Below are 15712 nucleotides of genomic sequence, written 5' to 3'. Positions count from 1 at the left end.
TTAAATGGACCGGAATTTCCTTATATGGGTCCTGAGGGCACTTCTCCCGGAAGAGCGCGCGCTCCCGTATAGCAGAGCACTGAGAGAGCACAGACATTTCACTGATCAGAGCGATTCACTGATCAGAGCGAGAGCGTCGCGAAAAGTCACAAAAGAAGTGTAATTTTGGTTGCCAGGGCAAGACAACCCTGCACAGATTACCAAAAAAAAAAAAAACAGCATTAAGGGACCAGTGGATGGAGTTTATTTTTACAGAGCATTAACGGAGTTGTGCAAGTGTTTTTGTTTGTTCCCTGCATTTCGAAGATGCTTGTTTTACAAACAAAGCCCAGTTTGACGACGGATTTGCGTATCGTTTATTTCTTAAGGATGATGCAATCCCAACGAAAAAGGGTCACGATCGTGTGTTGGAACCGCAGGCGGTGAGTAAAACTGCTTAAAATATCTCTGCCTCCTTGTAAGTGCGTCCCCTCCCATGCCCGAGACCCGGGTTCGAGCCCCGCTCGGAGCGAGTCGTTGCTGCTGCTGCTCTCGTTCAGTTTCAGCATCGGGATCTGATTCTGGATCATAAATAAACGTCTGAATCTGACTGTAAGCCATGGTTTGTTTTAGATGATGGTTTTTCCCTCACGGTAATTTCCCAGTTTCCACATGCTCTCAACGCAAAAGCCTACTGGCGCTCGTGATTCTTTAGCTCCGCCCACCCGTCACGCCTCCAGGCGGTCGTGTTTTTCCAGGAAAAATCGGTACAGACTATCTTTCTCTTATGAATATAATAAAACTAAAGACTTTTTGGAGTTATGAAGGATGCAGTACTACTCTATAGGTACTCAAGATTAACAGGATATTGAGTGAAAACGAGCATTTCACCCCCCCTTTAAAGTCTGATTCTTAATGTCAATGTTTTATTCTTCAACTAGAAAAAAAAAAACGTTCTGAATGTGATTTCAACTATATCGTTCCTATGTGGTTATATCGGAGGAATAGACTGCCCTTTTCTCAAAGAATTAGAATGCTTATTAAAATGTTATAGGAATAGTTATCGCCCTTGATATGAAAAGGCCTTTATAGTCAAAACCAAACTATTTGCAATTGAGTTTTAAATCTGAGTCCATTCATAAAGAACAGGTTCTCATGCTATTTTTTTATTGTTGGTCTGTGTGAGTATGCATCAGAGAAACGTTTTTGGCCCATGCATTATACAGTATTTGGCATTTATTTGACATACAGTCAAGTAAAAAAAAGTGGTTCATGTTAGATTGAAAAATACTAAGTCTAACTGACTAATTTAGAAGCTCTCATGTGGTCTGTTACCTGGTGCACAGGACCTTCCATACACCACAGAGGAACCAACCCAGTCCTCTGACTCACGCAGTGTCTGATAGTCACTTTCATAATTTTCAAAAGCTTCCTCTGACATCATCATTTGAGGATTCGTCTTCAATCTGATACCTGAAACACTAAGACAAAAAAAGATGTTGTCACCCCTCTAACATGTTGAGTCATTAAAATTATTATGAATTATGAAAGTTACATAGTCTTTTTCATTTATAGAAATGAACAAAAAGCTAAATAACTGCTAAGATACATAAAGAGCACAGATTCTGTTTTGAATTAAGATGCCATGCCACAAATTTAATAAACAGACACTGTTTGTTTCCCAAAACAGCATTCCTACTTTCATTATTACCTCGCAAATTTAAAAAAAGACATTATGCAATGAAATAAGTACATTTTTTAAGGCGCCTACATGAATGAGTGGAACAAAAAATGCAGAAGTCGAGGGATCTGTTCCTCTCTCATACTGTGTTCCTCATTTATCGAGACAAGTCTCAAACCCAGATCAGCAGAATGCTATTGTGACACTCAGAAACAGCCGACGTCCCGAGAGGATATCAACTTCCACCCACACAAAGCCTGACCGTTTCTGCACCAGATCCACTTTAGCCTTAGTGTCAAAACCTGCACACTCCCTTTTCACTCTGGAGCAGTCCATGGATAGATTTAATTCATGCAATTAGGCCTCGGTGACCACTGTAAACACTGACAGCCTTTTGCAGTTGAACGCTGAAAAAAGCATGAAAATACCTATCAGCATCAAACCGTGCTGACTGAACAGGCCTCCTCAGGTAATGATATTGTGTCTGTTAAATTATTAAAGAAGTGTAATACACTTACAATGGAGGACATTAACAACCTACAAACTCTAGTCCTAGGGATTTTAAAAGCAACACTCCATTTTCCTCTAAAAGAATCAAACATGAAGAAACACATTTGAGAGTTCAAAGAGTGTAAATCTTATTTGATCCTCCGCAACACACCGAACACACACATTGTGAAGTGATGATTACTGCACAACTGAACTGTATGATAAAATAAATCGGATCATCATTAAACTAAAATCAAACTTTTTTTTTTTCTTTTACCATATTTAATGTGCTCTATGTATGTGTGTTGATCAATGTTTTTATGTAAATAATAGCCTAAAATAAATCTATTCATCATATAAAGCGACTTGGAACACTTAGACGCTCAATTTATATATAACCGTTACTTTAAAAAATACCGTATTTTTGAAAATGAATGAAAGTCTTAAGGGTAAATGAGTAAGTCAGGTTAGTCGAGATGCTCAAACAATCAACCTACTCATGGCTGGCTATGCATAATAGTTTCTCAATGATTTCTTTTGAGTTTGGGGCAAAATTTGTTCTTGACAAGTTTCATGAGATTCACCATTATAAGAGGCTTCGAACTAATGGGAAATTACAAATATTATCTCTACAAAGGCTAATTGGTTCCTGCCAAAATAGGAAAGTTATCATTTAGGTATGTCAACAAAAACATATCACTCTGACATGTGTCTGTGGATTTTAGCCTTTGATGTGCATTAGAAAATACTTTTTGGTTAAAAGTAATCTAGACAGCAGTCAAGCAGAATGGGTGTAATAATAATAAAAAATAAAGGCAACTAAGTTAGCTGACCGTTGTAATCATAAAATGATACAGTCGAGCAGGGCAAATGCAAGACATTCGTATCATCATCAAATCTCCTTAACCACCCATATATATCAAGAAGGACAACAGAATAAGCAAAGTACGAGCCAAACATAGCTGGTGGTCCAATTAATCTCTCCTAACTGTGGTCAGTTATTCTGCTCTTCTCTTTCTTCCTCAATAAAACAAAAAACGATTCACACAGTGATTACGTGCAATAGCATTACCCCAAACAATGAAATCTAATTAAGCAATCACTTTGGCTTTGGTCCATACTCTAAAGCAGCAATGCCACAAGTGGTCCTTAAGACTGTCTGCATTTGATAAACAGCTGGATGCCATAAATACAGATCCTGTCTGCTATTAGGCTGCTTGTGCAGTTCAGGAAAACCAGATGGACTTTAGTTAATAAATTAATATCTTTGACATCTTTGCCTCACGTAAAACGTGGGGAAACAGTTTGCAGCGATATCTGGTCAAGCTCAGCATGAGAAAACCATGGCATTTGACGCGTATAATGTTACCTGAGGCGAATGAGATGCTGTACGAGATATGCCATAGATAAAACAAAGATGCTTAACTGATAACCATAATTCGGACATATTCTATGAATGTACCTGACGCACGTGAATAGTGTTTTAGGTGATTTGTGATGTTTAATGAATTTTCTGGAATGTTTTATAGACATATTCTATGTGATTTTACTTGAGATGCTCCACAAATGTACTCGCAGCCACAACCAGAGTATCTCATAAGTGTGTCATAATACGCTTCAATGAATGTACAAAGATGTGTCATGAGTAGGAACCGGAATGACAAACATCTCACATGATTTATATAACGTCTTAATCACCTGAGGCATCTCTCGGGGAGTCTTGTATCATCTCATGTGCTATCAACTGTAATCTGACACTGACAGCTCGCTCTGCTGCTAGCATTAGCCATTAGCACTCAACCCGGAACCGTGGCATAAACAAATACAATATCGACACATACGTTATTGCAACAACTCAGATAAGAGTCTTGTGTTTAAGAACAGTGTTTAAAATTAATATCCTACTGTTTACATACCTGGCAGGTCTGCCAGCAAGCATTATAACACACAGTTTATCTTGCGTACAGGATTCAGAGGGAAGCTGTCTGCCATCTTTGCTCGGCTACGTATTAATGTCGTCACGTCCGGCCTAGAGTGAGGCAAATACCTGCTGCAATCTGGAAAAATGCAGATAAACTTATTTTTATTATTATTATTATTCATGGGCTATCGTTGATGGTTTATTTGACATTCAGCAATGAAACAATGTTGTCCTATGTTATTTTTTTTCACAGTAACAATAATCTCTAACACACGTTTACTTTACAACACAGACACATACCTAGAGAGAAAGAGATAGCGATAAAGAGTAAAGCCTTTTCTCCATAAAGTTACAATATACAAGTAAGGTGACACAAACTAAGTTTTTTTTTTTTTTTTTTTTTTTTGATTTATTTATTAAGGGTGGCAGCAATATTGCATCTTAGAAATAAGTCCAGTTCAGTAATACCACATCAGTTGTTTCATGTAAAAAATACTGACGGGCAGACAGAAGAGCAAACCTGGTGTACTTTTTATTTGTTATAATGTATCTGAGTACAAAAATAGTGTCTCCTTTTCATGCAGAGGACACATCAAATAACCCCTACCCTTGCTTCATCATTATCATATGAAAAAAAAAGAAACGCTTGTTCATATTTTTTTCCCAACACTAACCAATATATTATATAAGGAAAATAGCACTACAGAATAATAAAAAAAAAAAAAAACACTAAAATAACCTGACATGAGGCGCTTTAAATAATACATAAGTTACCATCATAGACAAGCATATTGTTTTCACTTTTTTATTTTCCCTTGTACGTTAATGTTTCTGGAAACATTTATTTATTTTGTTCTTGATAGGAAACATACCTCTAAATTGTGAAATAGAATTGTCCTGCAACATAGGGGCTTCATTTAAACTGTAAAGTGTAAATGTGTTTTTAATGCAAGTTCTTTATTAGCAGTCATATTAAAGTTCATAGTCAAGTTGGCCCACTAAATAATTTTGCATGTAAAGGTAAATAAGGCAAAGAATAGCATATAATTAGCATTAATAAAATAATAACACAGACTGGTTTAATATGGAACGTTTCATTGCTGATAGCCGCTAAAATGACAATAGCTTTCATGGTGGTGTACTTGATTTGCATGAAAATAAACAGTTTGCATTCAATGCATAGCAGCAAAGAAGTGGGGTGTCAAAGAATAATACATCTCTTTTCAAAAACTCGAAAATGTCTTCTTTATATTTTGCTTGGGGATTTAAGTTACATACTTTCAGCTGTAGCAATATTAAGAACACAATGTTTGGGAATGAAAAGTTTATATTATATAAAAAAAAAAAAAAACATGTTCCCTTTCCCGTGAATAGAGCAATGTTTGACAGCAGAATCAGATGGAAAAAAACAAACAGAATAAAATAAAATTCATATTTATAACATAAAATAATAATTTCATTTCAAAGCAATGCCCTTGAATCAAGTGTAAGGTTTCAGTCAGTGAACATAATTGAAAAACTAACCATGGCATAATTTCAAACAATAATAAAAAATAAAAATAAAAGTGCCATTATAGCATAAGATAAACTGATTCTTCCTCCACATGTATCAGGCACATTCTAAAAAGTTCATTCTGATTTTGAAAAATTTCAATGTTCCTTATGCAAGGTGAAAGAATATGTCACCTTTACATTAATTGATTCCAATGTCTCTTTTGTCATCAATCATCATGGAGAAGTGTTGTCCAGCACCCCTTTCTAAGCCTGTTTTTTCCATGGCTGTGATTGGTGGGCTGTTTCCAGTGCTAGCCTTGTCCGTGGCCAAAGTAATGGCAGGAAGCTGGGGGACTCCTCCACTCTGAATGACGGATATTTCATTGTTCCTCATTGCTAAGCCATTCGTTATAGCTGCTGCGTATCGGCTCCAGAAGTTTTGGTCCACATTCATGGCCCGTGCTGCTAAATCCTTTTGAAACACTTCACTGAATTTCAGGGCATCACTGCCTAGAAGGGCAATTGGGTTTTCCACAGACAGACGTCTACCTCTACGGGCAGGAGTGTTATTCCACATATGGGTGCCCATGTGCACCTGTAGACAAACAGAAATTAAAATAAAATAATTTTACACTAGTTATGGAATATGTGTGTCTGTGTTGCAGCATATGTGTCTGTAGCATTGAGATGTTACAAAAATGACCCATGTTGCGACAATCACCATGCGTATATTATTTATTTATTCTTTTGATTGACGAGATGGTGGAGATTTGACAGTAAAGTACAGGCAGAGAGGGGGAATATGACTGGGCTTGAATCTGACAAAGGACTGGCTCCAGCCCAGGTCTACACATGCACAACAGCTTTTTACATATTGGGAACAGAACATCATTCAACAATGGTAAGCATTTTATGAAAAAAATTTTTTTAATAATAATAATAATAATAATAATAATCTTTTAAAAGCTCATATATATTAAGTTACTAATTTGTTAAATAAAATACAATATTGATCACACATACCTTGAGATTACCCTTGGTAGTGAACGCTCGACCGCAGACAGAGCAGCCGAAGGGTTTTTCGCCAGTGTGTGTGCGCTCGTGGATCTGCAAGGCACTGGCTGAAGAGAAGTTCTTCCCACATGCACTGCAGTTGTGTTGCTTAGGGGTCCGTCTTGGAGGGGGTGGTCCAGTGAGTGAGGTGACACCCGGTATAATCGCCTCCGAGCGTGAGGTGGGAGACTGCAAGCCAAATGCAGGGAAAGGCCCCTCTTTGAGCACGTATGGTCTACTGCAAGCATTCATCTCCAGTTTCACCGCAGTAGGCACATTTTTAGCATCCCGTTCAGCAGACCTTTGAGCATTTTCTGAGAATAAAAAAATATATATTTTAATTAAATCGGCAGTGTAATTAAATAAAAAAATACCACAATATTAATTGGTGCCCGGGGAGCAGTTGAGGGTTCGGTGTTTTGCCCAAGGGCACCTAAGTCGTGGTAATGAAGGTGGGAGAGAGCGCTGTACATTCACTTCCCCCTCCTACAATTCCCACCTGCCTGAGACTCAAACTTGCAACCTTTGGGTTAGGAGTCCGAATCTCTAACCATTAGGCCACGACTTTGCCCCTTATGACTTATATTTGTAAACTGGATTTTGTATTGAGACTACATTAATAATTTTTGTTGACATAACCTGACAGTTGACTTTGAATTCCCTGCATGCTTGGCAGCACATCACCAAGCATCACTACCAGATAATCGAAAATGGGCAAAAAAAATTTGATCCCTTACAATTGCAACGAAGGGCAATTAGCTATAAAGACCAAAATAAATTTTTGTACCAGTAAAGTTGGGAAATTTAACATGGGGAGTCTATGGGATTGACTCCCTTTTGGAGCCAGCCTCTGGCGGCCAGTCGATGAATTGCAGTTTTAGTCACTTCTGTGTCGGTTTAAAGAGAGGGAGCAGAAGGTTGCTGCTTGATTAAAACCAAATGCACGAAATATTAAAGTCCGGAACCGGAAATCAAGGGGTTATGACGTCATTGGCAGGCGACACAATGACACTATGGACACGGTCCTTTTCACTAGTTAAAATTGCTTATTCCTCTGGATTTAAACATTCTCCAAAACATTTGGGATAATGTAAGAACACAAGTCAGCAGAACATACAACACTAGTGGTTTTTGGATATTTTAATTTAAAAAAAAATCTTCTATATTGTGCCTTTAAAGAAGATGTTATGTTATGTTGCAGTCTTTGTGTGGTTACTGTTACTGTAAAGAGTAGAGCTTGTGTTTAGGCTGTGAGCTACAAGATGACTACGGTGTATGTGTGTTGCTTTGCTCAGTGAGAATAACTGCTAACAGCAGTACTGAGACTAGTCCCTTCTTACTTGTTCATCACATTCATTTCATATAATAAAAAAAAAATGATGTTATATTTAATATGTTAACATGCGCACTGCAAGTAACTTAATTGGGTTCAATGAGCATTTTTGTGTGTGTGTGTGTGAACAGTTTTTACTGGTATCATATAGCAGTTTTAGCTTACCGTGTTCCTTACTGAAAAGGTGCATGTTGAAATTGTTTTCTTTCTTGACTGTAGAGTTTATAAGCTGGATTCCTGTTTGATTAACAGTCATCTCGTTGACTTTATTTTCTGCAGGGCAATCTGTTGCTTCAGATTTTACTATGGCTGTTGCCTCTGGGACTTTAGAGGAGAGGTTCAGAGAGAATGAATGCTCATGTTGACCCTCAGGTTGACTGTTGGGATAGGGTGAAATGTGAATAAAGCTAGACAAAGGTGGCATCAAACTACTTCTCATGCTATGGTTCTCCATCTCACCAGTGGTGCTAGAGCCCAGAGCATGAAGATTATTATCCATAGGTCCGCACCTGACCATCTTTTTTCCATTAGATTGGCTAAAATTGAGGGATGAGTCGCCTCCTACATTTTGAGTTTCTGATAGACTGGATGGAAGAGATGAGGTAGGTGGTGGACTGTCTGAAAAAGAGCTGAGAGCGTTTTCATTGTTCTCCACAACATCCCCTTCTTCTTCAAATGAAATATTATCAAGACAGTCATCATCATAAGTGCTCATGCTGTCAAAGCTCTCCATATCTGTATCTTTCTCATAGATGGTTTCTGCCAGAGGAGTGTTTGGAATCTGCCCCACCATGTGCATACGTATGTGCTGCTGGAGAACAACGGCATTCGTGAACTTTTTCTGACAGATCGGACATGAATGCTGAATCCGAAGAGGAGGTTTTGCACGGTGTACACCAATGTGTGTCTTTAAATTACCCTTTGTGGTGAATGCTCGTCTACACACCTTGCATTTAAATGGCCTCTCCCCTGTATGGATACGGTAATGCATCTTCAGTGCACTCTGACAACTTAGCACGCGGTGGCAGATAACACACTGATTGGGCTCCATCATCTTCTTGTCTATGTTTTCCACAAGCTGTTGGAGTTTCGATGTCTCAGATGTTTGCATAGAGTCTTGGAGACCACCAAATGGGAATTTGGCCTTAAACTGATCTGAGATGAGTGGAGGAGAGGATGACTTATTATCAGCCGAAGGAGCATCAGTGGACTCAGTTACATTCACCTTAACAGGTTTTTCTGTAGACATGGACTGCTGAAGCAGGCTGTTAGGGTTGTTGCCATTTCTAGTCATACTGTTTGATGGCAGGTGCACTTCTTCTGTATTGAAGCTCTGTGTGATCTCTCCTTCTCTGTTTGATTTAGGGGAGGCCGCAATGGTGGACATATCTGTCTCAGTGCCAGTGGGATTGGGCGACGACGATGCAAGTTCACCTCTGGCTGGAGACAGCCTATGTGGAGATCTTTCAGAGGGTGTGCTTGTAAATGAATCACTTAAGCTTCCAATAACTGGTACTGTGGGTGGCAACTGCAGACCCACCGAGGACAGCACTGTTGGAAGAATAGGCTTGCTGTCTAACCAAGTAGGTCCTGCCTTCTCTGGAGGAAAAGACATCCCATAGGGAATCCCAGAACTGGTAGGGATATTGTCAAGATATTCTGGGACTGGGTACGGGTTCATCTGAACATGAGGGTACTTCTCCTTGTGCCTTTGGAAGTGGACTTTGAGGTTTCCCTTTGTAGAGAAACGGTTGCCACAAATGTTGCATTTGAAGGGCCTTTCACCTGTGTGCGAGCGCAAGTGGATCTGCAAAGCACTGTCACTGCCGAACACTTTAGCGCAGAACCTACACTTGTGCTTAAAGAATGGGTCCTCTGAACTGGGCTTGCTGTCAAAAATTGAAACACTGGGCATTTTGCTCTTACGGTACTTCATCATAGCAGCAAGTGGGTCTAATGCACTGGCAGTGGCTGCAATACTGGCCAGAGGATTGGGAAATATGACTCCATTGGGAGGGCTTTGAGGTAGTAATGGTAGGTTGGCAGAAGGGCTAAGGATGCTACTCTGGCAAGCTGATAGTGGGCTAGGAGTGCTTATGGACTGAGAGTTACTAACGTTAGAGTGCGATCTGCTACAGGTGGGCAAGAGTGGGGATGCCCCGCTGCAGCTGAAGAGATGAGGACTGGAACTTGTTAATGAAGCAGTGGCATTCTCCAATGCTCTAGAGCTGATTTGTCCACTGCTTGGCTGGGAAGACAGCAATGGTGGCCTTGCTAGCATAGATGCCTGGGATACAGAAGCCTGCCCATTCACTGCAGAGGGCATGACCCCAGATAATGGAAGTACAGGGGGTGGAGCGATGCCCTGGAAATTGTAAGTGTTCGAGTCAGAGGGCAGGCTTTTTGAGGCAGGATTAAGGGCGGCTTGCGTAGGCTGCCTATTCATTACAGCGACCTGGCTGCGGATCTGCTCAATGAGCTGTAATTGCTGAACCTGCTGCTGTTGCAGTGCCATCAACTGCTCCAGAATTATGGGTATAGCAGCTGAGTTCAGCTTGCCTGCAGATCCCGCACATTGAATGCTCTGGGAAAACTGAGCAACGGCCACTCGGGTGCTGTGAAGAATCTCCAGGGTCACATTGGTGCTTGGCATGTCAAAGTGATTGGTTATTGATGGTGCAGGGGAAGAGGTAGTGTTTTCATTGTCAAGTGGTAGAGGGCTGAGGTTTGATGTTTTATGCTCAGGCAAACTTATATCCATTTGTTCATTCAGGTCGACGATCTGAGTTTCCTCATGCATCTCGTCAAATTTCTCAGCCAGCTCTGAGTTGAGCTCACTAGCCTCCATTTCTGCTGTTTCACTGTAGGTGCTCAAAAGGGACTCTGTCGGTGATCCGCGGGAAATGGCCTTCTCTTCATTCTTCTTTACTATCAGCACAGGGGGGGTTTCCGTGCATTTCTGCTGGTGTTCCAGCATTTCGGACCACTTGAAGAATTCAGCACCGCACCTCTCACACATGTGCATCTCTTCACCTCCGCTGCGGCTCTCCGTGCCACTGTCCTCATCAACGCCTCCCCTCAACAGAAGTACTGGGAGATAAAGACACAGAGAGAAAGCGTGTGAATAGAAATTTCTGAGATGATAGATTTTTCACAGCTATTCTTGGAGGAGTGAACAATATAGATAAACTAAATCAATTGTACCACTTTACCAATTACTGAAAGCCAGCCTCTTTGTGCTCATGCTCCAAAGACTCAGATGATAATTTTCCTTGCACAATCCATCAAATTATGCGACCTATCTATTGAATATACGGGAGCTTAATGAAATTCTATAGGGGATATTGATTTCCAATGTTTTTATACAATTCACAGCTGCACTGTCAGTTAAGGGGCAAATTGAGTCTTTGATTGACTAATCTGAACTCTCCATTGCTATCAAACACTCTTATTTCCTGATGAATTTGAAGAACTAATTCCTCTCCACTTAACATTGTTGAGTGAAATAGTTATCTCTTTTTGCTAAAGGTGTACAACCTTGACAAAATGGTTTCAGCTTTAAATGTGTTAAAAGCACAACTTACTTCAAATTGTTTTAAATCATGCCATATTTGATCATTAACACTAGTAAAAAACAATCTTTGTCATTTCACTACAAGTCAAAGCCTTTATAATGTAGTTATCGTTAAACAAATCTGGTCAGTGCCATTTTCTCATGTAAATTATACAATGACATAAACATGAAGTATAAAGCATGTCAATACTAAACAAGAATGCAAACTTCAGAAATGATCATTTCAAATCGAAGTGTAATGATCATCAAAGCCACACATTTTTTTATTTGTCATAAAATAAAACAGCAGTATTTGATAAGATTCTGATATTTGCATTTTGAAAACATATAAAAGCCCAATGCTACATCAACTTAAACTGTATTTGCTCACTAAGGGGTTGGGTTTGGGTAATTTATGCACTTGTCAGAATTTTTCAGAGGAAAATCACACAAATAGATTTACACATAACATTTTTGGTGAAATGACAATGTGTCCAAACAGAAATAAAAAAATAGAGTAAAGCATTACATCCTATATTACCTGTATATGTTTGTATTTGTGTATAAGTGTGTGTGTGAGTGTGTGTGTGTGCTCTTGTTTTTTTGACATATCAGGATACATCTCTGTATATTGACATGGGTATGACACAGGTATTACAAGTAGAGGGTGACTTATGAGGACATAACCAATGTACACATTTTTCAAAACACTTATAAATCATACAGAATGAGGTTTTTTGAGAAAGTAAAAATGCACAAAGTTTCCTGTGAGGGTTTGGGTTAGGTGTAGGGTTGGTGTAGGCCCATAGAATATACAGTTTGTACAGTATTAAAACCATTACACCTATGGGATGTCCACATGCACTTTTTACAAAAACAAACATGTGTGTGTGTGTGTGTGTGCATTTTTTTCTTTTCTTTTCTATGCTTTTTTCTTTTTCCTTTAATATTTTTATTATTTTATAGTAATAGAGAATGCCACAGATGATTATATGGGTGTATTCAGTGTATTTGTCTTAAATACCCCATTTATCGTCTTGATGTAGCAACACTGAATATATCTATAAATAAAAATATTGCTGGATAAAAATTTCAGAAAAAGTGACAGTAAGAAAGATAAATTAGTAAAGAGGGGATGACAGAATATCTGAAATTATTTTATGGTCAGGTGTTGTTGTGTTTCTTCTCAATTTTTGTGAGCCTTCCTCAGAGTTGTTACAATGTGGGTAATTTGCTTGTCTAATTCCAGTAACCGTGTGGGTGGTCTGAAAACTATTAACAACGAAAGGTGAGCGCTAACGGAAACTGATCTAGTTAGGCAACCTATTAACTTAAGAATGTGCTGCAAATCTTAAAATGTTCACAGATTAGTCCGTATAGATATTGGCATTTAGTTCAAATGGAATCGCAAAAAAAAAAATCATTTGGTGTTCCCAGTGAAATGTGTTCATGAGATAGATATATCAAGTTCTTAAATCAGAAAGAAAAGTCTGTGAGGCCCTGCTGCATGTACCACTACAAAGATGAAAAATAGGGAGATTCTTAGGGTGCTCAGCTGGTAACCGTGGTTTTGGTAGCTAGCTGGATAATTTCAACATGAGACAGGCAAAGGTTTCAACGTAAGTCTTAGAATAAATTTCCCAGACCCCAAAAGAAGAAAGCTAAAACGCTATTAGGCAGTCATCACTGTAGATGCCTGATGAATGACACTTGAAGGCAAACTGAAAGATGTAAAAGGGCAAACATGAAAGTGAAAATGATATCGTTGATGTCAACAAAAATAAGAGAAAACAATCAGCTAAGTACTTATGCTGCATACGTGGATAAAACTGTTAGGTCAAATTATTAGTATTTATTAATTTTTATTATTATTTAAAATATAAACATAATTTAACATTAATTCAATTAGGAAACATTATGCCAATTAGTCTTTTATCAGATATAAATTATAGATGGTGTTACTTTAGTTACTTTAGTTTTTATTTTTTTCTTAAATGTACTGAAGTACCCATTGTGTAAAATTGCTGTATATTGCACATCCATTTTACTAAATTTCAAGTATACTTCAGCAGATGTTTTTTTTTTTTTTAATTAGGTTTGTTTAAAAATAAAATAAATAAATTATTTGCCTGGCCTGTTGACTAAAGCAGACAATTTTAACAAATAAAAAAAATAAAAAAATTAGAATAATAATAAAATAAAAAAACTAACCCACAGTTTAGACTTTAAACGTTCACGATTTAAAATGATTGATTAGGCTATTTCTACATCAATATTGTTGCATCAGGTTTTCACTCAAATCTTTTAATTACTCTTTGAACAGATCAGGCCTGATTTTAATGGATTCATCTGATTAAAACTGATCTGAAGAACAATAAACGTCTGTTTTCAAACCATACTCTGATTCTCTTCTTTAAGGTCGATCCTTGTGTAGCAGTAAATACTTTAACGCGATTTAAATGAACACACAACTTAGACACCAAACCAAGTGTGAGGACTTTTCATGTAGACAAGTAAGTAACTTAATTATCATGACAAAAAGAATTATTTTCACGCAAACAGAAGAATGTTGATGGTTTTGTTTGGGTCTTGCAATGGGACATTTTTGTAGGTTTTGCAGATCTTTTATTTTGGTGTCTTAGCTCGAATAAAGGCACAGCACTAATCTACCGTTACTGATTATAGCCTTATTAATTCATTTTAAAGCATGTTAGCTAAATCCTTTTGTTGTTGTTGTTGTTTTTTTTCTTCTTCTTTTTTTCTTTTTTTTTAAACACTAAAATTGAATAAATATATGGCTTATACGTGTACAGTTCCTGATTAAGCAAATTAAATAGCTGAGAACACTATATTCCCTTAAATGTTAAATTACTTTTAACATAAATTGTTAGCATATTGCTAAAATACTAAAGACACTAGAAATTACTGCTGCATTTTTTAGAAAAAAAAGTGTTCGGCATTTTTGTCAAATGACACATAACTAATGAACGTTTGACACGAAATTTCCAAAAGGTTGTTGCCTATTATATATAAACGCACTTTACTCGTGCTTTAATGTAGCCTACTCTTAAAATAAAGGTTCGAATAGCCAAGATTTTTACACCTAACAAATTTGATAACTTTATTCTCTGATTCTTTTGACATAATTGCTTTAAAAACACGGAAACCTAACATTACTTCAACCGTTTTTTAAATCTCCAAAGAACCAGTTAAAATGGCTCTCTATTTAAAGTAAGAACCATCGAAGAACCTATATTTTTTAAGGATGTAAAACTTTGTCTTGAGTTCCATCTAGTCTACTTGAACTGAACACAGCATGGTATAAACTTACATAAGCTATGCTTACTAAATCAAGTTATTGTTTTTTTACTCAAAGGTTCTTTCTATTTATAAGTGTCCATTCTATGCCATGCATCCTACAGCGTGTTTTCAACACCACTCGAAACAAATCATAAAACATCGCGAATTTCTGACAAAAGAAACTTGTGTCTAAAGAGCCAGATAAGAGACTCGTATTTCAAATCACATACCGTTATCCGGACTTTTGTCCGACAATGCTCCTTCTTCGTCCGATCTGAGATGCTGAGGTTTCGCTTGCTTTCTTCGGGACATGTCTCTGCACTTCGCGTCGGTGCTCCGATCTGCAGACGCATTGGACGCAGGCAGTCCCGTACAGTCCCGGGGTCAGCGAATAAGAGATATTAGATGTTGTTACCGTTGTGCAGATTGCGCATGTCGGCGTTATAATGATAGAGAGGGTCATGTATTACGTTGCGCTGCATGTCGGATTGGCCGCGCGCCAGTAGACACTCTCTCTGGATATGGAAATGAGGGATGGACTGAGTAATTAGCCCGTTTCACTTCCTCACTCGTCCCACTTTTGCTCTCTGTTCATGTAGGACCACAAACTGGACGCAAACAAGTGCGTCTACAGCTCTGGGGATACTTCATAAGGCGTAAAGTCCATCCGTAGTTTGTTAAACAACACTTAACGTTAGGGAAACCAAGTCCACACGCCTTTTCAAATGACTGACAGTATGAGTTAGCCTACATCCAAGCAACTTTCAAACAGGTTCTTTCGACGTGTAACGTTATTGATTCTAGTTTAAGCATATCTGTCCATAAAATACGTTTTGTTTAATTTGTATATCCACACAAGAAAAGTTTGTCCTGAGAGGCGAATATCTAAGTTAACGTCACCTACTGTAA

At 38.2% G+C, this 15712-nt stretch overlaps 1 protein-coding gene across 1 annotated transcript; it reads right to left on the bottom strand.

Moving 5' to 3' along the window:
* Positions 1 to 4861: 4861 nt before the first annotated feature.
* On the bottom strand, positions 4862 to 15508 carry LOC127935068 (sal-like protein 3). Its single transcript, XM_052532658.1, has 4 exons — positions 15034 to 15508; positions 8116 to 11040; positions 6588 to 6931; positions 4862 to 6159 (listed from the first exon to the last, which is right to left on the bottom strand). The coding sequence occupies exons 1-4, from the start codon at positions 15113 to 15115 to the stop codon at positions 5764 to 5766; spliced, it is 3747 nt and encodes a 1248-aa protein (XP_052388618.1). The 5' UTR covers positions 15116 to 15508; the 3' UTR covers positions 4862 to 5763.
* Between the last annotated feature and the right edge of the window lie 204 nt (positions 15509 to 15712).

The sequence above is a fragment of the Carassius gibelio genome, chromosome A19 (genome assembly GCF_023724105.1).
Source record: "Carassius gibelio isolate Cgi1373 ecotype wild population from Czech Republic chromosome A19, carGib1.2-hapl.c, whole genome shotgun sequence".
NCBI classification, from domain to species: domain Eukaryota; kingdom Metazoa; phylum Chordata; class Actinopteri; order Cypriniformes; family Cyprinidae; genus Carassius; species Carassius gibelio.
Note: the sequence above shows the minus strand (reverse complement) of the source record. Positions and strands in the feature narration are given on the sequence as shown.